General features: G+C 42.5%; 1 protein-coding gene across 7 annotated transcripts in view; it reads left to right on the top strand.

The window, feature by feature from the left end:
* The window catches only part of SEMA6D (semaphorin 6D), a 200,189-nt gene extending 193,968 nt beyond the window's left edge, over positions 1–6,221 (top strand). For 5 of the 7 annotated variants that reach the window (XM_065688142.1, XM_065688145.1, XM_065688139.1 and 2 more), the window contains 2 exons: positions 336–503; positions 2,537–6,221. In XM_065688142.1, the coding sequence (XP_065544214.1) occupies positions 336–503; positions 2,537–3,840 (1,472 nt within the window). In that variant the 3' untranslated portion in view covers positions 3,841–6,221. The remainder of the gene's footprint in view (positions 1–335; positions 504–2,536) is intronic. The other 2 variants (XM_065688144.1, XM_065688143.1) reach the window with 1 other exon arrangement.
* Positions 6,222–14,202: the final 7,981 nt, after the last annotated feature.

The raw sequence follows: 14,202 nt of genomic DNA, 5'->3' as shown, positions 1-14,202 counted from the left end.
TTTTTGATGTTTAGAAGGCAGCCAAGACTGCGTTGTCTCCAGTGAGGAACATGGCAGTTCAATAGAATAAGTTGTGCTTTTCACCTGCACCAGTTGCTTACTTTAACTTTTGCACTGCTTTCGTGTTTGACTTCTGGCTTTTTTGGCTAGCAGCTGTTGATGTTTTAATGTATTTTTTTGTGTTGAAGCAATTGATCTTGATCAGCCCTCTGTACCTCTGCAGAGTGTAGGGGGTCACGTTTTGCTCTGACTTGTAACTCCCTTTACATACTGTCTCCAGCTATAGCTTAGATATGCCATGAAACACGTTAATAAAAATCTGTTTGCCACCACAGACATGAAGTTCTCCTCAGCTTCCATTACCACAATGGCAAGTATCCCAGTTATATCACCCAAAGTGATTGGTTCCTGGAAACCTAAAGTGACTGGCTCTCGGAAATTTGTAGTTCAAGATGACCCAAACACTTCTGATTATTCTGATCCATTATCAGGTGTCCCAAAGGGTAAGGCCTTACCAGGGAATACATTGCAGCTGAATGGAAACCTGATAGTCTCAGCATTGTCTAAGGCTAAAATGTAATAGCCATGATTGTTAGGCTATATTTTACACCCATTTCCTGTGAATATGCAGACAGTGCAATCATGTTTTTCTTACCTACTTATCTGGTGTACAAAGTGCTGCTTAGAGCTTATAATGAGAAATACAGATAATAAGCTCAGCCTTTTATTCCTGGGGTGCTCCAAAGCTCCCATTAAAATCAGTAGGAGTTCTGGATGCATTAAAAAAATTATATTCAAGACTTTCTCTGCAGCTCTGATGGTTGTTTTCGGACCAGTCTCGTTTGGATGAGACTATTGGTGCTCATGAATGGTTGCTTACAAGAGCTTAAGGGAGGGCTGGTTCTTTGGTTGGTTTGGAGTGGCAGAACAGAAAACAAAGCACAGGTCCATGGGAGATCCATGCATTAAATGGGGTGCATCCCAAACTCTGCCTGCTGCACCACCTTTCTGAAGAACATGGGTCAGATCTGAGTAAGCATGTGCTGAAATTTTAAGCTGTGGCTATGAGCATCCTTTTACAGATGATCTCAGTACATAGTGAGACACACAGGTTTTAACCTGAACATAAGAAGAAGCATATTCTGCTTATAACTCATCTATTTGTAGGCATTCTTTTGGCTAAGTGAACCTTTGATTAGGCTCTTGTAGCAACAAGGGTTTTAATTCAGCAGGACTACTGCAGTCAACCAAAGAATCAAGAAGCTTCCACTCCAATAACAAAAACTTAACCCAAGTCTTCATCAGTACACAGCATAGCCAGGTGACAGACATGTTTGCACAATTCTGTATTTACTGAAAATCTCACCAGCCAAAACCCATTTGTGTTTTATTACCATTCACCAAAACATATCAGGTTTCCTGTCAGCCATTCTGGCAGTGCATTTGTCATTTTAATTTGTTGCAATTATTTTCCATTTTGCTTTAAATTTTTGTTATCATTTGCTCTCCTATCATAGCTAATAGTGAACTTTATTCATGTTTTCTTTCTTCTGCACTGTGCCATTAAAACCTATAACCCTGAACATTAACAATGTTCAAAGGCCTTGCCTGTAACAAAAGTGAACCTGTTCCTTCCTCTGCTCTTTCATTTTAACATGCCTTGGGATAGTTAACAGAATTACTTCCATTAAAAACTAACATTGTCTTAGCTGCAAGATGTCTGTGGTTGCTTTAAAAAATCTCAGAAAACAAAGGGAGCTTGTTAATACACAAATAAAAAACTAATCTAGTGTTCAAGTTTTTGGTCTAAGCTAAAAGTTTTCTAAATTTTAACATTCTCTAATAATTTAACCTTGCAATTTGGGGTTTTTTAATGTTATACAAGTATTTATGTTCATTATTGACTAAAAAGAAAAATTAGTGCTCTAATAATCTGGAAGTTCCACAGTTGCACATTTATGTAATGCAAGGTGTGCCACTCCAAGACTAGCAACCTGTGGCTGGGTTAGTTCACAAGTTCTACACCGTAGTAGATTAACACGGTTATCACAATGCGATATATACATGATACAATTTTACACAACATTTGCATAATCCTGTCTCTCTTGCTACTGATTTATGAGTTGGGCAGAAACTTGAGAGAGAAATCCATCCATGAATTATTGTTTTCTGGCCCAGTAGCACCTTCCAACTTCAATTTTCCAGATGAAATCATTAATGTTAATAACATACAGGCCCCTATTTGTGAGCCTTAAAGGAAATTTGGGGACAGGCTAAACAGAAAGTCATACAAGGAGAAAAGCTTGGACAAGAATTTCTTATTATAAAAGAAAATGGACAGTCGTTGTTTAGACTGGTCAATGCTCACACATTTTTATTTAGAAAAGTATTTGCATTCAGCAGTGCAGGATCCAGCTGAGTTACACAGAGCACTTACAAACACTTCATAGACACAGCCCCGAGGGAGGCTACATCCTTCTCAATGTATCCATATGAACTGCGTGTAGATTTATGATATACTGCGTGTCTTTTGCAGGTGTAAGGTGGGAAGTACAATCGGGAGAGTCCAACCAAATGGTACATATGAATGTCCTTATCACTTGTGTCTTTGCCGCTTTTGTCCTGGGAGCCTTTATTGCGGGAGTGGCCGTTTACTGTTACCGGGATATATTTGTACGGAAATCCAGAAAAATACACAAAGATGCAGAATCTGCTCAGTCCTGTACTGACTCCAGTGGGAGCTTTGCTAAACTGAATGGGCTCTTTGACAGTCCTGTTAAGGAGTATCAACAAAACATTGATTCCCCTAAACTTTACACAAACCTGTTGACTAGCAGGAAGGAGTTGCCACCAAATGGTGATACAAAGGCCATGATGATGGATCACAGGGGTCAGCCTCCGGAATTAGCTGCACTTCCAACTCCTGAATCTACACCAGTTCTTCAACAAAAGACTCTGCAGGCTATGAAGAGTCAGTCGGACAAAGCGCTTGGTAACCTCAATGCTTCACGAAAGGAAACACCGCTAAAAAGCCCTCAGTTTTTTCCTTCCAGTCCTCCACCGCACTCTCCTCTAAGTCACGGACATATCCCTAGTGCTATTGTTCTTCCCAATGCTACCCATGATTACAATACATCTTTCTCTAATTCTAATGCACACAAGGCAGACAAAAAGATGCAGCATATTGATCACCCACTTACAAAACCATCCAGCAAAAGAGACCACAGGAGATCTGTTGATTCCAGGAACACCCTGAATGATTTTCTGAAACACTTAAATGAAACTACTGGTAATCCCAAAGCAATTATGGGAGATATTCAAGTGGCCCACCAGACTTTAATGTTGGATCCAATGGGAAATATGTCTGAGATCCCACCTAAGGTTCCCAACAGGGAGGCATCTTTGTACTCTCCTCCATCAACTCTTCCAAGAAACAGCCCCACAAAACGAGTGGATGTTCCCACCACTCCTGGAGTACCAATGACCTCTTTGGAAAGGCAGAGAGGTTATCACAAAAATTCTTCACAGAGGCATTCAATATCTGCCCTTCCTAAAAACTTAAACTCACCGAATGGTGTTTTGTTATCCAGACAGCCTAGTATTAATCGTGGGGGGTACATACCTCCCACGGCAGGCACAAAGATGGACTATATGCAAGGGACGCCTGTCAGCGTTCACCTCCAGCCTTCCTTGTCCAGGCAAAGCAGTTACACGAGCAACGGCACCCTTCCTCGTACAGGCATAAAGAGGACATCCTCCTTAAAACCCGACGTGCCACCAAAACCCTCATTCGTTCCCCAAACAACTTCAGTCAGACCACTGAACAAGTACAGTTACTAGGACATGTCTGTGCTAAAAATGAGTGTGGCGTTGACCTGTACAGGTTGTGAGATGATGTTGTGGTAGACACAGAAGACAGAGACTTGCTTGTTATTACAGAGAACAAAGTGGCCAAAGAAACTGTCTTTACTTCAGCAACATTTGTGTCTTGCCACATGTAGCTATAGCAAGGCTTTGCGTACTTGCTAAGAGCAAACACAAAAAACAAAGGAAAGTGCTGGTCATTACATTTCTTTTGTTTGGAGCTAAGGAGACATGTAGCACAATGGGGTGGGGGCTACTTTACTGTTCTGAATAGCTAAAAAAGTTACTGGGAAAAAATCAGTAAGCAAATACTTGAAAAATGGGTTCCATTTTAGACTGCCATTAAGTGTGGTCCTTCCCATTAAATGTGAACGTTTTACTATGTATGCATTCACCTTGCCTCTTGCACAAATGTCAGAAAACGGTAATGTCTCAATGACTATCTGGGTTAACAATCAATTTTCTGGAATTCAGTCTCTGGCCCAACTGTAGCATTATTATTTTTTTCTCTCCATGTGTGTGGCATTTTGTTTGTGCCACAGGTAAAGCTGTGCGTGTGCGTGGATGTGCGTGTGTACTGTACACACTAGGATGTACTTAGATTCCCATTGCATCTTTTATGCTATGGAATTGTTTACATTGAGCATGACTGAACAAACAGATGACTCTGCCTTCTGCAGCCCGTTGGGTTCCGTTTGGGGACAGCTAAGGATGAACTGCGCATCTCTGCCAACCTTCTGAACACTACCGCCTCGATGAGCTAGTCACCCAGTGAAAGAGCGCAGATTAATTCTTCATAACTCTGTTATGCTGCTATTGATTCAGAGCTGTGCATTTCAAATCTAGTGGTTTGGGCTGGAGCAGAGGAGTTGCACTGTGTTTCCCCAGTGCCTCCGTCCAGTACCTGGCCACTGTGAACCTGTGACCCTGTACTTCTCATTGAGGGCAGCTAATAATCAATCCACTCAGCAAAGGCCTGTGTAGCTAGAGAAGGTTATGTTTTTGTTGCATTTAATAATGCCCTTACACGCCGATAGACTCTTGTCAATAAAAAAGAAGAAACATTAATTGGCCTGGCAGAAGCAGTCTGTGAAAACTCAACAGTAGTGCAATCAATTCGTTTTTGTTGTGTAATGTAAGGTTGTTTTTTTTTCCAAAGTCATGCAGGTAATGACAATATTCTGTAAATATTATGTGTGAGTTTACCTGAATCTGTGCATTTTGTGCCTTATTCATGCAAATGATAAAAGTACTAAAAAAATAAATGAATCTGTCAAGTGTTCTCACTATAGCACATATCTCCCGAGTGCCAGTTGTAAAACCTCTCAACAGCACCCAAAAAAAAAAGAAAGATAAAAAGCAAGAATAATTAATGGTAACTAAAGGCAGCCTACAGTCCAAGAAGACAGCAGCATTAAATCACCTTACCATGATAAACATTCCACTCCAGCTCTCCGAAGGATCAAACACATATAATGTGAAATCAAATGAGGTTTCTAGGGTAATGGAACACCTGCTAAAGTTGTGTAAGCTATTTAGTAGGTTTTACAGTATCCACTTGCAGCTGATGTTCAACACAGATGGCTATTTTAGCTTGCAAACTACACACTACCACATTGTTTATTGAACATAACTATAGAAATAACCACGGCGGAGGAATATTCATGAATTAGCGGGACAAATAACTGCGATGGGTTTCAGAGACGGTGGAGATTTATATTATGTGTTCAAGGGGGAGAAAAGGTTAGTCACTGAAGAGAGGATCTCTGTTACAGAACTGAGGATAGAGGATAGAAGTAGTCATTTTTTTCTTGTAAGGCTGTAAGGGACATTTATTTCCTGAGACCTCTGGATCCAAAAATCAATGATCTCTCTTCCTAAACACTTCTGTCCTGCAACTAAAACACTACAGATTAATAACTATTAAAAATGTACTTGGTTGTCAAAAGACACAAACTGATCTGAATTCACTTTACAAATATTAATACAGACTTGTGTGAAACCGAACAATAAATGTATGTGAACCCTGATAACCTCCTGTAACATTGTGCTGCCTTGTAGATGGTAATGTGAGTTCTCTCAGTATTTATGTTGAAATTTCTAACATTCAACCTAGTCCTTATTCTGTTAATTTAATAATAAAAGATGCTTTATCCATTTGTGCAAAGGTAAACGCAGATTGTATCTTTTTTAATGGTACGGCATAAAAAAAGTAACCCTAAAATGAAGCTGCTCTATACTATAGAGTACTTTAACATGTATAGATATCTTGTAAACTTGTATTGTGGATGTGTAAATAATACGTTCTTTGGGTTTTTAACACCGCATGTAAAGTCAAAATAAAATATTCCAATGTACTCAGTGTCCGATTTCATTATTAGAGAAGCTGGTTTTGTTGTTGGGATTCCAATGGAGAAGCTCTACCTGCCTTTGGTAGCTATGTGACTGGGGCACAGGAACATCCTCTCATTGGCCTCTCCAGGGACTTGCAGAGGCGGGCAGCGATGTGCACAGGAGTCCTGCCTTTTCCCTGCAACCCCGTGCTGCCATGCGTGGCCTCGAAGGACTGTCTGTAGGTGACTTTCGGCCTCCTGCATTGAGTATAAAATGTCAAAGTAACCGGCATGCAGTCAGAGTGTAGCACAGCATCAGGGGTGCCCAAATAATACACAGAACAAAGTACATGCCCAGTAGGACACCTTTATTGGAGCTTGAGCCAGGTGTCAGATGGGTTCTGGTTCCTGCAAACCTTTCTTGTTAAGGTTAGAAAAATACCAATTTTGTGCAAATACAGTACAGTTTAGAAAGAGGATCATGTGCTCCTTCTAAAATACAGGCTACAAAAAGAGATAATTCCTGGCAAAATTAATTGCAGACCCTGAGCATTCCTAAACACTTACTAATGCGTGATAATTGAAATTCACGTTTCAGGCAGACAATAAAGCCCAACAGAAATACACATGCCATAGACTGAGCATGTGCCAACGTCAGACGTAATTTTAAAATAATCAGGGTAGTTTAGGCTCAGAAAACAAATATAATGTATTCTTTTAATTAAAAGTTGATTTTAGATAATGGATAAAAATGATTTATTATGAGACGATGCTGTTAAGATAGTAATAATTTGAAATTACAGAGCATGTTTTAGCAATATAATGGCACCCAGTTGTGGCTTACTAAAAGTATACATATATAGCTTTTAAAGGAAAAAGGAACATCATAGAGCTAAAAAAAACCCCACCACCAAACCCCCAGACCTATAATGCATATTTTTTCTAGTGCAGAAACAAATTTCAATTTATTGCGGGGGGGACGGGGGGGAGGAAGAGTATTATTAATGCCTTTAAATATGAACTTTATATATGCTTCTGTGTATGAACTGAAGAGCTATTGCTGTCATATGCTGCAAGCCTGTGCTGCTTTTCCACATCAAAATTAGCCGTGCCTGTGCCATGAAAGTGTCAGCCATAAAGCTAACAGGGTTCCCTCTGGGAAGGGGAAGTTCCTTTTGGAGCACACCCACTTGAATAATTTTCAGTGAGGCATGGAGGGTCTTAATGAGAAATTACAAACGGGGTTTTTAGTGACGTAGCAATGGGCAGCTACAGCACAAAGGATGGAATTTTTTTTGTTCAGAAAATACCTGTATTTATTTTACCTGAAAAGTATCAAGTGACCGTTGTCTGCTGTTAGTTGCTCTGCTCTGTATTGAACCAGCCTTCCCTTAAGCAGAGTGCTGTGAGCCAGGCAGGCGTCTCTCCCAACATGCTCTGACCAGCTACCTGGTTGGTGCAAAAGTCTATGAAAACAAATACCCTTTGTTAGAAAAATAAGTAAGTACAAGAAAAACTCTCCCTTTACTAACAGAGGGGTCATGGCAGCCAAAGGCTAACCAGCTGTAACAGCAGCTTTTAAACTGCTTTGTCTTCACAGATGATGTCAAAGCAGACACCTGCAGACTCTCCATTCTGAAAGGAAACTGCAACAGGAAGGAGAAGCTTAGCAAGAAAAGAAATGAAAGCAATTTCAGATTTTAGCCCTCAGGTGCTCTCCTGGGTCTATTGGTTGGTCTTAAGTGTCCCAAAGTCTCTTGAAGAACACTCTGTAGCCACAACGCTAGCTGATAAGCAGGCACACGAGGGTGCTTGATGCTGGCAGGCAGGAACATGCTGGCCAGGGGAGGTTGGCCTGAGCGCTCAAGACTGCGGGAGGCACACAGTGGTGTGTGAAGATGGAGACAAGGCTCCCACTCATCTCTGCCTTGCTTTGGGTTTTCTTGTAGGGAAAAACATAAATAATTTGGTACATAACACACACAGGTAAAAAGACAACACAGAAACAGCTGCAGGCCCACAGCAGTGAGGTGACTGCAAGAAAACCAATTTGTAAAGCCGTCAGCAGTTATCTGTCTGCCTGCGCTGCCAGCACAAACCTATGGCCTCTTAAATTGGGGTCTTAGAGTAATCAGAGTGGTTACAAAAATCAGGCTGCCTCTGTCTTAGTGCTGTCTCGCTGATGCTCACTGTGCCACCCTGGGAAGATTATGCAAGGTTTATTCAGTATAATGGACCCTCACAAGGCTCTCAGTTGGAGCATGTGCAGTCAGTCTGTTTGTAAGGTTTTTCCACTTACAAAGGTTTTCTTATTTTTCCTTCTCCCTCCGTGATTCTGAGCATCAGCAAGGACATCTTGCAGGTAAATAAAGGGAAAGAGAAATCCCTTCCCATCTGGGAAAGGCTGGTATTTGCAGGAGAGGCGAGGAGCCGGTTGCTATTTCCCCAGGTGCCGGTTAATTTCATGGGATGGAAAAACGTTTTTTTAAAAATTGATCACGACAAAATACTCATAAATGTGGCATCTGGGCTTCGGCTGCGGCGGGCGAGCTGCTCGTGTGAGCAGCAGTACCAGGAGACCAAGCTACCGAGCCTGCGTTTGTTCAAATGTCATCATACCGCAGTGTGAAAGAGCAAGAAACCAAAGGATTTGGGAGGAAAAGAACTCCGTTAAATATTTAATTAGCTTGAGCTTTGTTCAGAGAACTGGAGACTGTCTCCTTCTCAGTCAGTCCTACTGAAGTGCAACTGGTGAGGGGCCTGCTTCTGGACCAGCCGCTGCTGCCTGCAAACGCTTTTGTAGGCAAATTGCATTGGCCTGACACACATCTGAAATTATAATCTGCCTGGAGTCTCTACTGAGGAACTGTTTCTGCTCTGCCTGAAATGAAATTCATTGGGAGCTCTCATTTTATTAGCGCGTTCTGAATTCATCCTATGACCTGATTTATGGGCTGCTCGCTTGCTGTTTTCCTACAGTCACCAACAACTTTTCTGAGTTGGAAATGTCATGGAAATCCCAACCAGATCCAAGTCTATGTCCTACAGTGAAGGCTGCTGACCAGGGCAGAGATACCAGGGGGTCACCATGTTTAGGTACAGTTTGTAAATTTCTTGGGCTGTATCCTTTCTGCCAGACTGGTGCTTATTCCCCTCATGCCAGCCAGAAGAGTGTTGCTCAGGCTCCTGTAATACTTCATGGGTAGGGAAGGAGAAGAAAATCTACCACATGGACAAGATGTCCTGACCATCATCAGGAATGGTCCCCACTTATCAACAAAAAAGGAATCTTTCTTACAACAGGAAAATTTGAATGGCCAAAAACCCCAACCCCCCCTGCACCCATCTTGCTGTGCTTGCTTTGTGAATCACTGCCTGTTTTTCTAGGGCAGCATCTCTCTGACTTGCACAAAAATAACAGTCCTCAGTGAAGGCCCTTCTGCAGGGTTATACGTGGCTGGAAGAGCTGTTTTGTAACTTTTTCCAGTAGCTGACCTTAAACATTGGCAAAGGGAGCCCATGAGCTAACTGGGTTGCTCCTGCAGCTGAATGACAGCCTTTAACATATGTCTGTTCCTGCACAGAAATGGACAGCTGCCTAGTGAGAGAAGAAAGGTGGCAATTGGCTTTTAATTTGGGTCACTTAAAGCACAGGCTTATTTCTCAAATCTTTGATTTACACCACTGGCCTCACACGAGCGAAAAATAATCAAAAGTAAATCAGAGCAGATGAATCATAAAAGCCAGGCACAAGCTGGCTGTGCCTTCCCTTTCTGCGCAGTGAATATCCATCTGATTATGCCGATTTCCTCAGGAATACACGTTGGTCAATTAACAGCTTGAGGTTTTTTTGTTACGGACTAATGGCAAATTCTTATAATCAGGCCATGCCGTATGAGCGTGAATGGCCATTAGTCACAGGTTATTGTGCCTGGCCAATGATGAGGTGAGCGAGAACCACTTCCAATATTAATGCTGGATGCGAGAATTGATTTCTGTGAGAGTCTGTGCATGCAGCTCTGCCATTCAGTCTCTGTCACTGTTAGCAAGGTGAAATACTGACTCCATCGAATGAGATGGCAGAGCTGCATGGGGCCAGGCCTTCACCCTCCATCACTCAGACGTTCGCAGAAAACAAATGTTAAGGAGGTGTGGGCAAGGCCAAAGCAAAATGGGATGCACATCTGCAGGAAAGCATTTGCTGGAACAGGACACATCATCTCTGGTCACATTTGCTTGACAAGGACATCAAGGCTTCAGAGTAAGAAAAATGTCTCTGCTTTTGGGGGGCTTTTGGAGGGTTTTCCTGCAGGTAAAGCAATGGGAGCTGGACAGGCTTGCTTGGGCCAGCTGACATATTATGTGTGGAGACCTCCTGCCATCCCTGGACTACAGAGTGTGTGGTTGTAAGTTTGCCTGGGTTTAAATTCACTAGAAAAGCCCAACAGCCATCAGCTGGGACATAAGGCACCAAACATCGGGCCCCCAGGCACAAGAGTAAAGCTACGTAAGGGTACTCACTGAGCTCACTGAGGCTATCCTGTGGAGAGCTGCTTGCACAAACAGAAGCAGAAGAGGTGCTTTGTGGTGTCAGTTTCACTTCTATTGGTAGCAAAATACCAAAATCACAGAATCGCAGCGTGGCTGAGGTTGAAAGGGACCTCTGGAGTTCATTTGGCCCAATCCCACCTGGAGCCACGCAGGCATTCAGGAAATCACTGAGCTGAAAGACAGTGAAAATGACAACTCTTCCTTAAAATCCTTTTCAGGAGAACTTTCAGATTAAGCAGGTCTTTTTACATCAAGGGGAAGGCCTCCTTCTACCCAGACTGGGGTGAGTTTGAATATCTGACTACTATCCTTATTGCAGCGCTTCTCTTTGACAAGCATAGAGAGCACATCTCAAATAGTCCTTCGCTGCTGAGATCCCACAGGATATCAGTTGATCCCAACGCAGAACCTACCACTCTCCAAGCAAGGCTTTCATCTGAAGTGACATCACGATCAAAGGCGAGGTTATACAGAGCAGCACACTGAGAAAGTCACGCGGTATTTCAGAGCTGCTTCATTACTGGGATGGGTAGTTCAGAAAGCACTTGAAAATGACATTTCACTATACATGATCTGTTCCATATTACAAGCATTCCCTGCTAGTTCCTGCTGCTTCAGTTGAACTGGAGTACTTGGTAAAAGGCTGGATTTCCCCTTCACAGGAACAAAACTCCAGGTAGAATTTCTGCCCCTACTCTGAGGGAGGGGAGGTGCCTCAATAGGCTCTAACAACATAAGATGCTGCAGGCCAGGAGGGACAGGATATCCCATAGGACACAAAGCAAGATCAGTTGCCAGAAATCACACTTCAGACTACAACTACTTAGAAACCTGTCATCTCAATGGGTGCAGTGGGAGGGCGGATGGAAATGTTTGCCCTGAAACTGGTTGCTGGACAATGGACAGCTTTATGATGTTGGCTTCTAAAAAATGTTGCTCAAATGCCACAGAGCCAACAGTGTCAGCAGTTTCTAACTAAATCCAGCACTAGAGTTTTTATACTCCTCCCTGTGTTCTCCAAACAGTTTCACTTGTCCTGCACAGGGCAGTAACCGCCCTGTCCTGAAACCCCACTTTTTGGTATTTTAGTGCTCAGTTGTTTTTTCATAGAGTCCTTCCAGTGAAGGATTCTCCTCTTTCTGGCTGCTGCTTCATAGGGTATAGCCCCACTGCCCTCTGCTTCAGATTCAAGGTCAATTCAGGGTGAGAAGAACCCAGCTTCAAAAAGTCAGACTGCACCTTTGTTATGGCACCTGACCTCACCCCCAAGCTCGTCACAGCATGGGGGACTAGAACCTTCTCTAGGACGGTTCTCCATCAGCTCTTTCCCACCAAGCATGGGCTCCTCCATCCCATCAGTGTAACTTGGGTGTTGCCATTCGTACCCCTGAAAACGTCCCCAGATCTCTTCAAACACCCATAAGCAGCTTGTCCACAACAACAACAGAGTCAGGGAGAGCAGTGGGGAGACAGACCCACACCAAACCAGGAATCTCAAAGCAAGACTGGAAAACCGATAGAAACCAGCAGGAGATACATGTTTGAATACCACTCATGCCTTTGAAAATCCCCTCAGCTGTCAGGCTTATTTAATCCTCTGTCTTCTGTTCAGACATTAACAAAGACGCCAGCTATGATGTGTATCATTCACCCTGTAAGCACAGGGAAGAACCACGGCATCTCTGGAAAACATACCAAATCCCCTAATTCCAAGCTGAAGAAGCTGCAGACACCAGCTAGCTAATACCTTGCGATGAACACTGGGTTTCAGCCAGTAACCACAGACCTACAAAGTCCCCAAAACCTTATTTAAGTATCTCTGAACTACCCAAAGTTGCAGAATGTGTTTTCATTCTGGGGGCTGTGTATGTTCTTAGTTGAGTTGTTTTGCTGTTGTGGCTGTTGCTTTAAAATAAAGCAATTCTGGAATACTAACACATCTGAGTGGCTTTTTCCCCAAGAATATTACGGAAGTTGCCTTTAAACGCACCAGCCTCAGCTCAGTTTCTGTCTGATTTAATGAATTTGTGCCAGCCAACCAGCAATATTTTTTTAATCATTAACCCTGGAGGTTAAATGGAAGTTTACTAGAACCAGAATATGTTAAATGAATAATTGCTCTTGGCTTCTTTCAGGAAGTCTCTCTTACCCCAATAATCAGTTCAGCTGCAAAGAGATCAATAAGGTCTTTCAATTCAATGAGTAGAAGGCATACATTAAAAAGTTGGGAACAAACCTGATGATAGACCAGAGAAGATATTGCAAGCTGTTACAGGGAGGTTTGACACTAAATCTATCTGCTAAAAATTCTTGAGGAAAGGTTACTGCCCATACACTAATGTTGCCAAATGGAATAATTTGTTAGTGATGCTTGAGAAGATTTCCTGGCATTTATCCACAAACACAAGACTTGTCTGTTAAATCCTCATTACAGGGGAAACCAGGCTTTTAATCCTGAAACCCAAAATAGCTTCAGAAGCCAACCATGGTTGGACCTTCCAATCCCGTGAATGGATGAAGCAGGTTATCATTTCCTTAGACGACAAGGTCCCAGTTAAGAATTCTCTCCCTGCCCATTCAGGAGACTCCCAGCGTAAGAGCTCACCAGGTGCACTGCACACACTCCTTTGCCACTTGCCTTAGGAAGCTGTCTCATAGCAGCTGGGGTTTGTTAGCCCCAGCAGTGGTCACTCAAGACAGCTCAGTGCAGGTTATGCTTGTGAGCAAAGACTGAATTCAAAGTGATTTAGTGTCAGTCTAACTGAAGTACATGTAAGAGTATAAACCCCCCCAGTTACATCCTCTTTTGGGCTGCAATTATACCGATAGTTTTAGATCATTAAATGTAGCCATCATCGTATTTTTCTATCAATCTCTTAAGCCAAATGTGCAGACTCACAGAGAAAATGAGTGAGTTTTAAGAGCTGCACTGTAACAAGAGCTCAGTGGCAGTGTCCACAGCAGTGCACTGGAGCTTAGCTACGCTTCCCAGAGGAGCAGCATTTCTACATCCCTTGCTAACATGTTAGAAGGATTTCATGCTGCAGAATTCTCTCCATGGATCTAAACCCTCAGAGAGAGAAATGTCTTGGTTTATTCCCATGATGTCTCTGTACACCAGAAATCACCTGACAAATTACTTCTGGTCATATTTGGCAGGGATTTACCACCAGTAGTTCAGTTCTCATCTCAGAGCTTTCCTCAGTGGCTCCGTTTTGCTCTTGTTAAGTAAACAAGACTAGCACTCAGAAAAGTGCTCAAAGTAAAGCACTTTCTATTAGGTGCATGACTGAAATAAGCATTTCAATTAGATTCATTAAGGAAGTTATTACTTGTTAATTGAATAGCAACAGACTGCTAAGGATCACTTATTGAGGTCTAATAAGTATGTAAGAGTGAAATCTACTCTTCATGTAATTCCATCAGCAATAAACTAGTATAATTAGCTTCTTAC

This window comes from Lathamus discolor, chromosome 8 (assembly GCF_037157495.1).
Source record: "Lathamus discolor isolate bLatDis1 chromosome 8, bLatDis1.hap1, whole genome shotgun sequence".
Taxonomy (NCBI): domain Eukaryota; kingdom Metazoa; phylum Chordata; class Aves; order Psittaciformes; family Psittacidae; genus Lathamus; species Lathamus discolor.
Note: the sequence above shows the minus strand (reverse complement) of the source record. Positions and strands in the feature narration are given on the sequence as shown.